We start from the raw sequence: 17,079 nt of genomic DNA, 5'->3' as shown, positions 1-17,079 counted from the left end.
ATATATATATATATATAAAAGATAAATAGCCATTTATAAGACTGAGTTTATTTCAGCTCCTCAGACTGACCAAGACTTTTGGATAAAAGACAAAACATTTCAAAAAGTTTTACTTTCTTTAACTTTACTTTTTGAATCCATCCAGAGGACCTGAGTTAACTAAGACTTTTAAAGAGTTTTAATTTGTGAATCCTTTTCTTTGCTTCTGTTTTCATAAGTTTGATGATTCTGTCCTGATTTCTTTACACCTTCTCTCTGAGGCACGAGGAGTTGTTTGAGGCGCTGCAGAGACCCACCTCCTGCTGAGTCCACGTCAGAGTCAGAGATGTGAGTGATGGAGAAGCGGGACACGTTGGACGGGGACACGGCGAAGCGTGAGAACTGGGTGGTCGGTCTGGGCTCCGGAGCTTTGGTGACTGAGCGAGGCGGGGGGGAGTCTGCTGCTGCCGAGGACGTCGGCAGAGGAAGGAGGGGGAAGTCGTCGTCCCACTCGAACCCTGCACCTGACAGAAGACGGTCACTAGTTCTAAGTTTGTTTCTACAAACAAATCGTTTAAAATTGAAGAGAAGAATCGACACTCACTCTCCTCTGAGACGTTCCCGTCTGAAGAATCGTCCGAGGCGTTCAGCCTGTCCACAGATTTTCTTCTTGAGCTCCGACCCTCTGAGGCCAAAGGGAGGCCGTGCTCCACCAGATCTTTAGTCGGACTCTCCTGTTGGGTAGAACCGTATGATCCAACAAAACTCAGAGCTGAGAAAATTCATTTTGAACAAGTTGAAAACACCAACACTGGTAAAGTGAAAGGATTTTTGTTTTTAAGGACAGGAAGGTTGTTTTATTTTTTATTAGAAAGTAATTTATCTGTTTAAATTGATTCTAAATAACCAAACTCACTTCAGTCACTCATTACTAGTTAAATATTCCACCTGCGGCCCAGTTCTTCTGCCGTCTCATCTTAAAGAAGTTTGGAAACACGTGAACTCGTCTTAAACATGACATTGATCAGTATTTATAAATTACTTGGGATTAAAATTATTCTAAGACGTCTCTCAACATGAGGCGGTTCATAATGATGGCATCATGCAGCACTTTAATTAGCACCAACTCTCAGAAATGTTTGTTGGATGAATAAATATTTTCTCTTAATTCATTATTTTTAAGAGACTCCTGCAGAAAACATCACGATGTTGACGAGCCACAGAACCTTCCAGTTTTTATAAAGTCATGTTTTATTGTCTGCACCTGGATGGACCCTGGAGTCAGGTTCGTGAAGATTTCATCTTTACCTGATCGAACAGATACACCGTAACGTCGTCGAAGAAGGACACGGTCTTCTTCTTCCGCTCCAGCTCCTCCTGCAGGTTCTCCATGGTGAGCAGCGTCGGCCTCTTGAGGAGGCTCCTCAGTTTGTGGGCCTCGCTGTCGTCGCTCACCACGACGGGCACCGGGTGGCTCTCCTCCTCGCTTTCCTCGCCTCCACTCTGCACGCTGTAGGTTCTCAGCTCCTCGTCCGACTCGTCGCTGTCGTCTGAGTCACCGTCCTCCTTGTCGGCCTCCTCGCCGTCAGCGGGAGCTGCTCGGCCCTCTGTTGGAGGTGGAGAAGGAGCCGTTGGTGGGGAGAGGGGCGAGGAAGAGGAGAACCTCCTGCTGTTTGCCGTGTGCTGCAGGGCCACCTCATCTTTGGGTAAGGTGTGTGAGATTTCACCTGATGGCCTTTTTGGAACGGTTTTTATCACCGTCTCCATCTCTGAAGCTTGATCAGAACCTTTTGTGTCTTCAGTCTCCTCGCCCACCTTAAAAGTGGAGGCACAGTCTCCATGAAGGGCACCAAGAGCCTCCTCCATGGCCCCCACCACCTCAGCTGCCCAGTCCTCCATAGAGGAACTCTCCTCCTGGGACGGCCATTCGTCCAGAATCCCCTCAGAGTCCGACGGCTCCAGAGACGGTTCTGGTTCCTCATCCTGGCAGCTCTCCTCCGTCTCCATCTCTGGAGGACGACAGGATTCTGTTGCTCCTTTTGCATTTTGATCTCCTACTTTCAACTCTAGGTCTTTGTTCACCACATCTTTTAGTTCCTCCTCCTCCTCTTCAGTTTTTCTCTTTTCTGCCTTTTGGTCTCCATCCTGCTGCACCTCTTCATCATTTGGTCCATCCCTCAGCTGAAGTTCTTCATCATCTTCTCGGCTTTGCCTCTCATTCTCATAATCTGAAAAGTAGGCGGAGTCTCTGTATGGAGTCTTATCACTCAGGGGTAACAGAACGTGGTCACCGGTCTGTGAGTTCCCCAAAGCTGAATCTTCACTCTCTACTTCCCCTTCTGAAGGTACCAGTTTATCCTCCTCTTCCTCCAGACTTGCATCCAGGCCAGACTGTCCCTGAGGCTGTGGCCGCAGCTCGTGAGCTTCTTTGAGAATGAATTCTGGACTCTCGTTGTTCTCTGTGTCGTAACCACTGTCCATGGCTTTAGGAGAGCTTGAGGGGTGGGAGGATGCAGGACTGAGGCCTTCACAGGACCCTGCTGCAGATGGGAGGTCCATGGAGTCCATGGAATCTGGAGTTCCTACCTGCTTCTGGAGGGATCTGAAGGCAGGAGAAGAGTTCAGCTCGCTGCCCTCGTCAGCGAAGATCCCCGAAGTGACGTCAGTGATGTCATCTGTTATGTCGTCATCCTCGTCACTGCAGTCGAGGATGTCGGCGAGGCTCACGCTGGAGCCGCCATGCTCCACGCCACTATCTGCGGCGTGACTCAGCTCCGACTGTGGGTCTGAGATGACCACCATCACGTGCATGTTGTCCGCAGGAGGTGGAGGGGTTTTAGTCATCGTCAGGTTCTGCTCCTCTATTCTTGGTTCTGGTGGTTTCTGCATGATTAGATTCTCTTTGATTACTTCCTCTCTCTTCTCGTTACGTGTGGCTTCATCAGCGGTCAGGTGAACGTACAGCTCGTTATGGTCTTGAGACTTTAAGGCATGTTTGGGCACAATGGGACCTCCTGGAGCCGGTGAAAGATTGATCATCTCTTCATTGCTTGGGACATCGGTGGCCTTGTCTCTCATGCAACTGCTGTGAATGTAGCTGTGGCAGCAGCTGTTGTTCCTGACCAGCAGGCCGGTGAGTGGGTCAACAAAGTGGGAGTGGCAGCACTCTCCAGGTGCTGGCGGCTGAGGCTCACCTTCATGGCACAGGTAGATGTAGGCGTTGCAGCTGTCCGGGGGCACCGCAGCACGTTTGCTCAGGCTGAGGCAGGCGCTGTTGTCTTTGGCCTGGTGCGGCTCCAGATAGTCAACAGGTTTGGGCAGAGAGTGAAAGGCCAGGCTGCGCTCCTCTGGCCAGGTGTCTTCGATGTCGGTGCTTGGCATCGTGTAGTGGAAGTCAGCGTAGGCGTCCTGTCTGCAGCTGTGGCTCGCCCGTCTGTGGCAGCCCACGCTGCTGTGGCGGTGCTTTGAAGGCCAAGTGTTGCATGTGTGTCTCTCCAGAAAGAGGTCATCCTCTTCTTCCTCCGACTCGCTGTCTCTGTGCCCAATGAAGAGGGCGCCCCCGGTATCCATGTTGATACTGACAGAGTGGTTGTTGTGCCTTGTGTGGCTAGGCATGGTCTTTCTTAAAGAGCCCATCATGTCATAGTAGCCCCCAGTGATGTTCTTACCCAAGATGGAGGTATGGCTTGTGTCCAGGTATGAGTCTGTGAAAGCCTGTTGAGGTGGACTGTTCAGAGATGGTGAAATATCAAAAGGGTTGTCCAGTTCGCCCAAAGCCTGACGGAGGCTTCTTGACCCCCAGCTTTCTTCATGAAGCTCGCTGGAGTGCTCACTTCCAACCAAATATGGATCTATTCCTAAAGGTGGGGAATGCTCATAGTAGTAGCCCCCATCTCTGTCTTTATAGGACACATAGTGACTGGACTCCCAGGGTCGAAGGGGGCTGCTGTCCGACACTTGTCCCAAAAGGGGCTCCATTGTCAGTGAGATGGCTGGACTGGAGTCGTTGGAGTCGTACACGTCAGATTTATGGACGTCTGCAGACCAGTAGGGGCCGATGTTTGTGGTCTGTGAAGGGCAGGCCATGTATTCACCAGAGTCTGCGCTCCCCGTCAGGAAGCTGCCACTGCTGCCCTGATACTCTGGGCTGTAGGAGCACACGGTGTAATCCGGGTCCATGTTACAGTCCACCGGCTCCTCAATGCGGATGTAGTATTCACTGCCTACTGAAGGGCTGTGGGCACTGAGGACAGGGAGCACATGTGGTGGAAGCAGGTGTTTGGGCTGGTAGTAAAGAGGAGAATTTCCATGGTTCAGGTTTTCCATGGGGCACCCTCCAACGATGCCCCCCGGAGGGTAAAACTCCTCCTGACAGTGATGGGTGCTTGAGGATTCTGAGGGTCTATAAGCCTGCTCTGCTCGGGCTTGCTCCCATTTATACTCAAAGTTCAGGCCCTGACTCGTCTCTGTGACCGTTAGGATGTCGTCTCCAGACTCTGAGTGGTAACCATCCCCTGAAGAGAACTGCTCTAGCAGAGGGAACGAGGACGAAGTCGATGAGGGGTGGTCTCGGGCGATAACCGAGCCGCTGCGGTAGCTGCTGAACCCAGCATTGGGACGCAGCGAGTTCCAGCGTCTCTCAAAGTCCTCCTCGGCCTCGCTGGCCCCCTTGGCACACAGGTAGCTGAGCAGCAGGTGGACTTCCTCCGCATTGGGTCTCTGATCTGGCTGGAGCCAGCAGAACTGCATAACCTCGTACCTGAAGAGACAAAAACATTAATCATGAGGATCAATTCATTAATTTGCTGGTGTTTTTTTGAGACTACAAAGAAAAGGCAACTAGAAAACAGCCCTGCAGAACTAGATTTCTACAGGGAATGTGATTAAACTGGTTCTGGAAAGAATCTCATCGTGTCTCGCTACATTTACTCTCGTCGCTAAAAATTGTGTGACTCACCAACGTTCAGCCAAGGGTACTTGGAGCAGGGGTTTGGGCAGTCGCAGCTGCTGCTCCCTCACAGCGTACGTCAGGACCTGCCTGTCGGTGTAATGTCTGTAGGGCTGGTTTCCCAGCTCGAACAGCTCCCAGATCGTCACGCCAAGAGACCTGAGACACGAGACAGTTTGGAACTTTAATTACTCTTCAGAATTAAGCAGGAAATGAAGCGTCAGTTCCGACTTAAACAAACATCACAGTTTAAACCTTTTGCTCTTTTATCTCGACGAGCCTGGTGACAAAGTATGAAAGGAATAAAAAGACTTTAGTCGTGCTTGGTCATTTTCTTTAGTTTTTCCACATTAACTGGTAAGTTAAACAGTCACTTGTTAAATTAAGTTCACATGAAATGTTTTTCTGGTCCAGTGGTTTGTTGAGAGGGCTACAGGAGATTCAGCAGAAAGATCTCCTGAAGATCAAAGATCTTCTTCCTGATGGCAGGAGGTTTACAAACCTCAACCCTGAGGGCGTTTCGTCCATTTCTCCTTAAAAATGGACCATCAGGAGGGAAAGAACACTCCGATACCTCTCAGCAATTTTTCCTGCACTTTGCAGAATCTTCCTGTCGTTTAGTCAGCTGCCAAACCAGGAAGTGCTGCAGCAGATTAGGATGTTCTTGATAGTTCTCCGAGAAGAACTCCTTCATTCTGTTGGGTTTTTCCATGTGTATCGTATTTTCCGGAGCTTAAGTCGTGTTTATTATGCGTCACCGCTGACCCCCGGGAAACGTGGGCCGGTGATGTGCCAAAAATCAATCGGCGGCTACGGGAGCGCGCACAACTCGCTGTTGCAGTTCTTCAAAATTTAACAAGATTAACACTTAAAAACAATTATTTGTTTGCTCGACATTATAGCAAAGGTGTGTCTCAGTTGTCAAAAGCCTAGAAGGCCCTCTTGCGCCTGCAAAAGGTGATGTTTACTCTGGTTCATGTCAGAATGATGAACATTTCAAGTGTCAGGGAAAAACTGCATCATGAATGTGGAAAAAAATGTATATAAGTCGCAGGACTGGCAAATCTAAGTAAAAAAACTGTGACTTATACGTCGGAAAATACAGTATTTATTGTAAATAATTCTTATATTCATTCCTAATATTTATTTCTTATTCTTTTTAAATATTTGTATTCTTTTTCAAGATAAAATACTTGGTATTTGTAACAAAATTTCTTGCACATGGAGTGAACATGTTTATACATATTAAAAACTATTACAGTTTAACCTAAAAGTGTAGAGTGGTTTTACCTAGTTTAAAAAGTTTGTAAGCATTCAAATGAAATAATTTATTTGCAGTGAATTGTGTTTGGTCTAAAAATGTAGTTTTGAGTTTTCGTTTGAAAAATCTGTAACCCCCCCCCCCCCCCCAAAAAAAAAAAAAAAAAAAAAACATGCAGATTATCAAAAAATCCCCTAAAATACAGGAGATCAACAAGAACGAGTTCAGAACAACAATTCTGTTGAATGTTAAACTGAGTCATGCTGAAGCAGAACGTCGACAAAACTTGAACAGTTTTAGTTAAAGTTGACTAACGGGGTAAAGGTTGTGATACTTTGGACAACTTGGATCTTTGAAACATTTTTATATTTACTTCAGCAGGTTTCCTGGTGTCTCTTAAAGAAAAGTTGTCCCAGGAAACCCATCCTTAAAGTTTAAAGAGATAAAAGTGGAATGATTTCACATTGATAGCTAGGAATGTGCGATATATACGGTACACGGTAGAAACGATAGACATTTAGCCGATGATAGAGATCTGTCTTCTAGCCAAGTAGTATCTCTGCAGACAAATTCGGAAGGCGTGTCTGGGGGGCCACATCTGATTGGACGATAGGAAAATAGGCGTGTCTGGGGGCCACATCTGATCGGACAATATGAAAACAGGCGTGTCTGGGGGCCACATCTGATTGGACGATAGGAAAATAGGCGTGTCTGGGGCCCACATCTGATCGGACGATAGGAAAATAGGCATGTCTGGGGGCCACATCTGATTGGACGATAGGACAATAGGCGTGTCTGGGGACCACATCTGATTGGACGATAGGAAAATAGGCATGTCTGGGGGCCACATCTGGTTGGACGATAGGAAAATAGGCGTGTCTGGGGCCCACATCTGATTGGACGATAGGACAATAGGCATGTCTGGGGGGGCCACATCTGGTTGGACGATAGGACAATAGGCGTGTCTGTGGCCCACATCTGATTGGACGATAGGAAAATAGGCATGTCTGGGGGCCACATCTGATCGGACGATGGGACAATAGGCGTGTCTGTGGCCCACATCTGATTGGACGATAGGAAAATAGGCATGTCTGGGGGCCACATCTGATCGGACGATAGGACAATAGGCGTGTCTGGGGCCCACATCTGATTGGACGATAGAAAAATAGGCGTGTCTGGGGGGGCCACATCTGGTTGGACGATAGGAAAATAGGCGTGTTTGGGGGCCACATCTGATTGGACGATAGGAAAATAGGCATGTCTGGGGGCCACATCTGATTGGACGATAGGAAAATAGGTGTGTCTGGGGGCCACATCTGATTGGACGATAGGAAAATAGGCGTGTCTGGGGGGGCCACATCTGGTTGGACGATAGGAAAATAGGCGTGTCTGTGGCCCACATCTGATTGGACGATAGGAAAATAGGCGTGTCTGTGGCCCACATCTGATTGGACGATAGGAAAATAGGCGTGTCTGGGGGGGCCACATCTGATTGGACGATAGGAAAATAGGCGTGTCTGGGGGCCACATCTGATTGGACGATAGGAAAATAGGCGTGTCTGGGGGCCACATCTGATTGGACAATAGGAAAATAGGCGTGTCCGGAGAGCCACATCTGATTGGACGATAGGAAAATAGGCGTGTCTAGGGGCCACATCTGATTGGTCGATAGGAAAATAGGCGTGTCCGGATGGCCATATCTGATTGGACCAAAAAAAAAAAGGCTGAACGAAAAAAAAGCAGTTTGTGTTAACCAGACATATTATGTCTATGGTGGTAACCGGTTCAACATTAGCAGCGTCTCCATAACTTCTTTTTCCGCCTCTCTTAACACAGAACTTCCGGTTACATTTCAAAATAAGAGCAACATAACTGGGTAGTGGGGAGGGCTAAATGTTTTTTAATACCTAGCCATAACATTAAAAAACAAAATCCATTTTGGTTGTTGAAAAATGTGAAAATAGTTACATTCAATTCATAAAGAAAGAAAAATAAAGTAGCCAAAATATTAATGATACTTCAACTGTCTTTGGGACAAAGGACGTTTCCTTTAACTTCACATTTTCTTGTTCATCTTTTAAATCAGTCGCTGCAGATGAGTGATTGTCAGTTTCTGTCAGATTCTGCACCTGGAGCAGGTATTCTGTTTACTGGTTCACTTCCTCAGCTGTCTCACATTTCAAGGGTCAGTCCTTCTCCATGTTTCAGCTCCTTTCATAGATCACATCTCATAGAAGAACTTCTAAAGAGAACATTTTGTTTTGGGTCATTGTCTCGTCACAGGACTCCTGATCTTTAATTGAGACCAGACTTTTTGACAAGTGGAGCAGGTTTCACTTCAGATGTTTCATATTTCATTGTTTCCAGACCAGACTCACCTGTGTCAGGTGCAGCTACAACCAAGAACTAAAGAGAATCTTCTTGTGTTTGACAGAAGACATAACGCTGGTTCTTAGAAACCTTCAGTTTAAAATAAGAGCTGACGTAACTTACGTAAAGAGCAGCAAATACAGCTGCTGATCAGTGTTTGCCCCCCACAAATGCCTATTCTCCAGAAACGCCCACTTTTGGCCTGCAGAGAACCCCTTCTCCTTCTAGCAGCTAACCGCAGAAATGCTGTGTCTGATGTAAAATCAGAGCTGTCAGATTTAATTGTTACTTTTTGTAGTTGACAACTGTGCGTGAGTGGTGTTAACGTAATTTCTTTGAGAGCTAAGTAGCGAAGCTACTAGCTAACTAGGCCGGCTTGCCGTAGCGTTGTGTATTCGGACGCATGCGCTAAACGCTGTGTTCCGGCGAAAGTTTTTTTTTTTTTTTTCCCCATCGAAAGTTAAAGTAAGCGTTGGTCAGCTTTAGAGAAACCTGCTCTCTGATCTGTGAAAAGAACCCTGTGTTGTGTGATTTTACTGTGAGACCCTCTGGTCAAAGCCACAGGGGAAACTGGTCGCCATTTTGTGTCATTTCTCCATTAAAGTGGAAGGAGACGCCCACTAGAGGGTGAAGTGTTTCAGTGTAAAATGCTGCTCTGTTGCTGTTCATTTCTTAAGTGAGACTGGAAACTGTTAAGAGTTAACAACATGTTCTTTAGTTTTAGCAATATGTTTTAAAGTAACTTTGATATTTTTTGCTCTGTTTTGCACTACAAGAAAGAAGCCTAATACTTGATTTGTTTTTTATTTTAAAACTCTGGACCTATTAGTGGAATTTTCTTAATTGAGATTATTTTGTATGTGTAGCAGTTTTCAAAATAAATTATGGCACAAAGGACACCCTGTGCTTTTTTTTCATTTCTACTGCAAGTTTTATACCAAAAACATATCGTGATATATAACGTTATCGCCACCCTTCACAATACATATCGTGATATGAATTTTATGCCATATTGCACATCCCTACGTTATATCTGAGTCTAGAGTCCACGGTGTCCAGTTTTATGAGCTGGTCCTACCAGATGTTGCTCTGCTGGGTCTGATCGGCCACCAGCAGGTTTCCATGAACCTCGTCCACGAGCTCCGGAGCGATCCAACGCAGCGGCATGTACGTCTGATCTGAGGTCACGTAGTAATCATCCTGGTGACAAAAGAAAAAATGAACTTTCCCAGCGACATTTACACATTTAATATTTTGGAACTGTGTTAGAAACTTTAGATCAAATGAATGAAAGTTTGTTTATTTAGAGTTAAAGTAAAGTTGAGATTACATGAACATTTCAGACACATTTACCTTATACTTGGTGTGAGCCAGACCATAATCCCCAATTTTTACTGACATTTCAGAAGTCAACAAGCAGTTCCTTGAAGCCAGGTCACTGATGACAGAGGAGGGGGGAAACAGCTTTTACACTAATTTACTTTGTATAAAGCAGCAGAAAAATGAAGATAAGTTAAAAAATGTTAGATCTCTGGCTGCAAAAACTGAGTGAGGGTCTAAATAATTACTCTTCTGGTCTGGTTCAACGAGTTTTTTGTTCAAAGTGAAGAGGGGGGGTCACCGCCTGCAACAAAATCACTGATGCTGGAGTCTATAGCGGCACTCAGGCAGCACCAGGATGTTGTTTCAGGAAGCAGCCAAGACTCCAGTTTACCACAGCGGGGGAGCTCGGTGTATCATTGTTGCATCAAGTTTAGCAGCTAAAGTTTGTTTCTACCTGTGTTTGAAGTTGTGCTTGTGCAGGTGCAAAAGTCCTGATGCAACGTCACAGGCCATCCTCTGCAGGATCAACGGCTCGGGGGTGATGGTCTCGTTGGACCTGCAGCTTCGGAGGTAACCCTTCACATCCCCCTGGACACGCAGCAGAGAAATGAAACAGCTGATTGTTGCAACTTTTCACCACTGGAGGGCAGTGTGAGCCAACAGCTGTTCGTGGCCTCCATGTCCACTCCTGACTGAAGCCTGAGTGAAGGAGCACCAGATCCTCTGAGATGAGCAGAGAAATCAAGTCTCGTCTAACTTTAGCTCAAGCTGCTCACATTTTACTGGGACTCCATTCTCATGTCATTTTCTCACACAAACTACAACTTAACGGTGAACCAAACGTGTTTTTGGTCAGCCAACAACAACTTACTTCATTTAATCGACTAACATAATCAATCACGTGGAGCTGGAGATTGATTTCCTGCTGCAGTCGGAGCGGAGCGCACGGAGCTCGGCTTTATACGTCTTAATTAACAGCAGCTGCCAACAATTGATTTTACGAACCAAAAATATTGCAAACACATATATTATGAAATGTTTCCAGCTGAATTCACTGAGCGGGTCGTAGATTATTTAGTATTTAACTTTGAGGGAATGTTGCTTTAATTGAGCTAAAACAAAACTTTGCAGGTTGTTCAGTTAATTGAGGAAGGAGAAGATTTATTTGCCAAATGTTTAGACGTCATTTCCCACGATGCAGAAAGAAATGCAGAGCGACACTTTGAGCTTTAGAAGCCAGATTAAGAGCTTTCATTAAAACGTGAGCGTCTGACGACAGACTCATTTCACTCAGTTGAACATGGCGGTGACATTTCATGACTGAAGAAGTTTTGTGTGTTTGGATGCTGACCAGTGGACAGAACTCCATCACCAGCAGGTAGGGCGTGACCTCGGTGCACTGCGCCAGACACTTCAGCAAGGCCGGGTGCTCGAGGGTCCTGGAGGGCAGGCAGGAGGAACGGTTACACTTGGGCACAAAAACACAGAAAAGAGCTGAAAACACGGCCGCCCGAACGGTGCGCTTCATTCTACACTCGTACACGTTCTACTGACGTCTTCACAGACTCTGAAAACATCCCTCGGCCTCTGGTCTTGCCTCAGCAGAGGATTGTGCAGAAACTGCAACATTTATGAAGCGTGGTGCAGAGGCGCCCACGGAAGGAGCAAACTCACAGAACTGCCTCCAAAACTGCACAGAAAGTACTTTGTGCAGATCTGTGTGTAAAATCCGCTCAGGGCATGAGTTGAGCTCAGTTTCTGTAAAACCACCTTGTGTTTGTTAAGGTTGATGAGCTGAGGCAGACCCAGACAGACCCAGACCAGGTACTGGATCTGTAAACTGAACCAGAAAGACGAGTGAATGTACCGGTAAGGTTTGGCTTCATCCAGGAAGTGCATCTGGTCCTGCACACCACTGCTGGTTTTGAGCTCCTTCACCACCACCTGGGTGGTGCTCAGGCCCGTGTTCACCTCCCCCAGCAGAACCTACAACAGGACCAGCATGCATACACAGAACACACACAAGTAGACCCAGTGAGCATGGAGTTCCACAAAGACCAACAAAACATGAAGACATCATGCAGGAGGACGGTAAAGGCAGAAATGAAGGACGAGCAGATGGACAGATGGACAGAAGGACAGATGGACAGAAGGACAGATGGACATGCCCAGGTAAAGAACACAAGGACGGAACAGACAGATGTTTATTCATGAGAGGAACGTATGAATCGGGAGAAAGGGCAGAACAAGAGAAAATGATGTTACTTGAAAAAGTTTTAGCATTTGTACTTGAAACATCTGAAATGTGTTTGATTCTCTTCACACCTGGTGCACTGAATAAGCGTGCACGTTGAAGACTTGTTCCCTGAGACCACCTTCTGGACCCCTTTCATCCACATGTTTGGCAGTCTGACCACAGTCGGCCCAGAGCTGAGCTCTGAACCTCCTGCTGAACTAATGTGACGCCACACTCGCAGTGGAGTTTTTACCCGGAGGTCTCAAAGTAAAAAATGTCCAAACAACCATTCAGCTCTAGTTCTGGTTCCTCTTTCTGTTAGTTAGGTGATTAGAGTTCTGTATAAATAACTCCACGTCGATGGGACTGAAGAGGCTCTGTACCGTGATCGTTCCAGAGGAGGATTATAGTTCAGGTGTTGGACATTTTACAGAGACATCAGCAGATGTTGCTGCTCACCAACAGCTGTCAACGGCATGTCAACTGTTTTTATTCTTTTCTGTCTGACGGTCGGCTGCTGCAAACACCGAGGCCTCGCAGGTGGTCTTACCTTCCCGAACCAGCCATTCCCAATCTCTTTCAGGTACAGCAGACTGCGGCGGCTCAGATCTGTGGACTTCAGCTGCAGGACTGGAAGAGAAAGAAGAGATTCTCTGAATGTCACAGATCATCAGCCTCACAGCTGTCCAACAGCTGTCCCAAACGTCCTGACCAACTAAATGACTGTGACAAGCCTGTGACCCATCTACTGCTGGTTTACAAAAACTGCTTATAACCCAGTTAAACATGAGCATCCTCAAACATTTTAAACATCCACAGTGTCATTTAGAACGATTTATGACGACTGTTTTTATCTTTTTCAACAATTATGGAGAAAATATTCCAAAGGTTGAATATCTGCAGACCCCCGCTTTGTGTTTTGTGGCCCACACTGGAGCTCCAATCCCAAATTTGTGAACCACTACAGTGCATGTGTGTGTGTGTGTGTGTGTGGTTTACCTCTTCTTCTTCACACATCATCACACTGACGGTCTCAGTAAATCCAGGCTGCCAAGCCTCAGATTTCAAAATGAATCCATTTGAATATTTAATCATCCAAAAGCCAAACGTATGTTTGTGTTGCATATTTTAACACAACAACGTGGCTCGATGTGAAACCAAGGACGACTGTAAAGATGGACTCCAACTCACAAACGAGTCGATTTCAGAGCTGATCCATTTTATGGAGACTGATAAACTCATGGATGAAAACTGTTGATGGATTTGTCATTTGATTATTTTTCATGTCAAATCAAACAAATAAATAAAACGATTATTCTCTGATCGTTTTTATAAGAATGTAAAATGCTCACTTAGGAGAATCGGACAGAAAATGAGTGACAGAGCAACCAAAGTCCAAAAACTGTCTGCATGACGCAACATCCAGGTTTGTAAGAGTCCACCGTCCAACCGACCGACATCAAGCATCTTTAAATAAACTGTCCTGCCTGCAGAACATACCTGACCATCCTGTCCCCTCCTGTCCCCTCCTGTCCTGTCCTCTCCTGTCCCCTCCTGTCCCCTCCTGTCCCCTCCTGTCCTGTCCTCTCCTGTCCCAGATCAGTCAAACAAAGACTGACCACACCTTCCACCCCCTCGTTTCAGTCTGCTTCAGCCACAATGACACTCTGAGTCCAACAACCAGATCTTTGTGGTTCTTCAGTCCCCCCACCCCCACATCCCCCACCAGACTCAAACACAGTCCTGTCTCCATCCTGGTCACTCCTTACGCCCACTTTCACTCTCCAGCCTAAAGCAGAATAGTCCCCATTGTCTGTCTGTGTGGGACAGCGTGGTACCAGTTGGACACACTGGGACCATTATGTCCAGAACAGAGGGACAAACAGAGGTTTGGTGAGAGGTTCCACCTCCACCATCACGTTTGCCTCAAACCTTCCTGCTCTCCTCACTCGTGGTTCTTGTTCTTAAACAGATCTCCACACAGGCTGAAAGATGAAGGTTCAGGAGGAAACTAGATTCAAACCTGAGAAACGTGTGAAAGTTTAGCTGGCAGCCCCGCCTGGACCTGCTGACATGAAGAAGCAATCGTGTCTAATGGCTGAACAAGATACGATGCATCCAGAACCACTCAGAGCCAAATGGATTTCCCATCATGCCTCTGTGCCACGGTCCATCTGTGCTTGGACGGTCGTCTAAAGTCAGTGTGATATTTGCTCGTTAATCCTGAGGAACCCACTTAGAACTGATATTGATTCAACGAAGGATCTGCTGTCTGAGCACCAGAACCGGACCAGTTTCTGGGTCTGCTCTCACAGCTCCTCGGAGAGCTCCATTAGTCTTTATGGAGCACAACAGCTGCATCTGGGCGGCTCCGAAAATCTGGGCCAGAACTCTGGGAGCGCCGGTGTCTCGTTAGGAACTCTGCCCTGAGAAAGAGTCGACTTCAGTGTCAGAGCGAAGCAGAACAACAGAGAGACGGGCCAAGAACCTTTCCTCTCAGTGAAACAACTTTAGAGCGTTTCAGCCCCTTGACTTAGATGCTTTAACGTCTTTTTGGATTTCATCTTCTACACTCACATTTTAAGTCAAGATTAGTTTTTAACAATGAAAAAGTGAAGAAATGTAGAAAAAAAACAAGGTTGTAGAAAAAATGACCAGAAAACTATAAAGGGTAGTGTCTAATGGAGAAAATGTGACGAGAATTGAGCAGCAGATCCATTTCTTCACTCAGCTGCTCTGGAGAAACTCGAATGAAGTCAGAGGGCGAGGCCGTCCTGAAGGTGCACGCATGAATCCCACACCAACAACCATATGGTTTCTATCGCTCACCGAGGACAAAACATGTGTTCAAGTGTCAGCTCACTTGATAAAACGCTGCTCGTTATCAAAAAAACATGTGAGGAGAAGATTCGTTTCAGGTTTTTCTTTCTGGAAACTAATTTGCATCTTTTCCAAAGCTTCAGGGACTCTTAAAGCTTCAGCAAATAAAACCAGTCATCGTATGTTTCACCCTCTTTTTTTAATCGCTCGTGTTTGTGTCATATCAGCAGAGTCCCGTGTCAAAGGTTCATCGCCCCGTTAAGAAACAAGGCGACACATTGTTGGCCTCGTTCGGGGGGAGTGAAGGAGGAATCTTCTCTCTGGGGGTTTGTGCTCCCACGTGCCTCACATTCCAGCAAACAGCAGCGCAGAACGCCTGCCTGGACGCTATTATGCAACGTGCAGATGTTTGTGGGAGAAAGTTAAAGGGTTCGTTCTGCAGTGAGGGATTGTGGGATAGGTGGAGGCCCAGCTGACCAGCGTCAGGGTGGTGCCCCCTACAGGGACACACAAAGCTCTCCTCACTCTTCTGCTGCTCTCACACCCTTGAAATGTTCTTTGGTGTGGACGGATCTGGCCGGGTTCTGCAAAGCTGCTGGAGGGTTTGCATCAAGAGTCATAAATAAATTTAAAAACTGACAAAGATACGATGACGGGAGGAACCTACGAATGAAAATGAGGGGATGTAACGTCAACCTGCTCTCCATCTTCAAACTTTCACACCTCTTTTGAAGGACTTCAGGGCCACAGAACCAAAGAACAGAACCTGCAGCCCAGTTGGTAACGGTTCAGAGAGTAGAGCTGGTCACCTGATCGGGCCGGTGGTTTGGTGGTCGGCAGCGACACCTCAGTGAGTGGCAGGATGTAGACGTCCGGACTGCCCTGGGAGGCCGGAGACGCCAGCGTGGACATGTCTGCATGGTACTCGTCCCCGTCCACATTCTTAAACTCCTGAAACACATAAATATCCTTACAAATGGTTTCTGACTTTGATATAAGTTAAATTGTAGGGATTTATGGTTGTCCTAAATAAAGCTGATGTCTTCCCAGACTACTCACAACTTTTTTTAAACCCAGATTGTAGCACAAATAAATATTTTAAAAATGCTTTAAAAGTGGAGGACCCTGCATGTCCAACAACTTCACGTTCAGGGTAACGTAGAAACAGCAGATCAGCTGAGAGCAGTTTATAGCAGAGAGAGAAATGAGAAAGTTGTTGTTTGGCCCAACAACTGATGCAGAGCTGAGATAAACCTGAGAGGCTGCGTCGGCCTGGTTTAACGTCTGCGGGCGGTTTGTGAGGCTGAGCGTCACCGTGTGTAAGCACGCACACGCCAGGCTGCTATAAATCCACTGATTATTAGCTCCAACGTTACATGTAACTCAATCCTTCACAGATAAACCCGATCGACTCAGACATCGTCTGGAAACCTCTGACAAACGATTTTTACTTACTGGAACCAAAAACCTTCAGATTTTAACTCCATTTAACACCGAGTGACTCGTTCTCTTCAAACAGTAAAGAGCGTTTCACAGCGACTGATGTCAAAAGAAGATCAGAGATTCTCTGTCGTTCCACCACATGTGGTGCATGTAACTATGTTCACAGGGTCCCAGTTACATCCAACAATAAAATGCAAAAGAAAAACAGTCATCAGATCTAAGATCTTAAAGATCATGAATCTGATTATAAACTTTTATACCTGGAAATAAAAGAGATCCGTTGGAGAAGCTTTTCTGAAACTAAAGATAAAATTAAAGTTGAGTCTAAAAAACTCTCCTTATCTGTTAGAAAGTAATAAAAATCAAAACAAGAAAAAATAAGAAACTTAAATTACTGATCACCTGGCTGAGATTAGAAAAGTTGAGTCAATAAAATAAAGTTTTCTAGGATTATAAGTTGAGAACCACAAAAAGAAATAGAATGGACTTTTTTCATTTGAACTGATGGAGAGAGTCATTTTACACTAAAATATTTGTTTTATAAATTCATTATGATAAAGTTTGACTCCTAACAGCTTTCTGAAAGATTGATTTTATTTGCTGTGAAACAATAACGCAGAGGAGGATGAAGAGGAGGAGGATGAAGAGGAGGAGGATGAAGAGGAGTGGGGAGTTGGCTGCGTCAGGCCGGATGTCAGA

The 17,079-nt window shown here is 46.1% G+C and overlaps 1 protein-coding gene across 1 annotated transcript in view; it reads right to left on the bottom strand.

Annotated features, from left to right (window-relative positions):
- Positions 1-15,888, bottom strand: part of aatkb (apoptosis-associated tyrosine kinase b) — a gene marked incomplete at its 5' end in the record, with an annotated part of 20,496 nt that extends 4,608 nt beyond the window's left edge. Inside the window, 11 exon segments of the mRNA XM_037691679.1 lie at positions 297-503; positions 584-713; positions 1,288-4,738; positions 4,937-5,086; positions 9,637-9,758; positions 9,912-9,996; positions 10,336-10,469; positions 11,233-11,320; positions 11,749-11,867; positions 12,668-12,747; positions 15,747-15,888. Coding sequence (XP_037547607.1) covers positions 297-503; positions 584-713; positions 1,288-4,738; positions 4,937-5,086; positions 9,637-9,758; positions 9,912-9,996; positions 10,336-10,469; positions 11,233-11,320; positions 11,749-11,867; positions 12,668-12,747; positions 15,747-15,888 — 4,708 coding nt within the window.
- Positions 15,889-17,079: the final 1,191 nt, after the last annotated feature.

Source organism: Nematolebias whitei, chromosome 17 (assembly GCF_014905685.2).
Source record: "Nematolebias whitei isolate Nwh7 chromosome 17, NemWhi1, whole genome shotgun sequence".
NCBI lineage: Eukaryota > Metazoa > Chordata > Actinopteri > Cyprinodontiformes > Rivulidae > Nematolebias > Nematolebias whitei.
The sequence above is the reverse complement of the archived record's forward strand: the minus strand, read 5'-3'. Positions and strand labels throughout refer to the sequence as shown.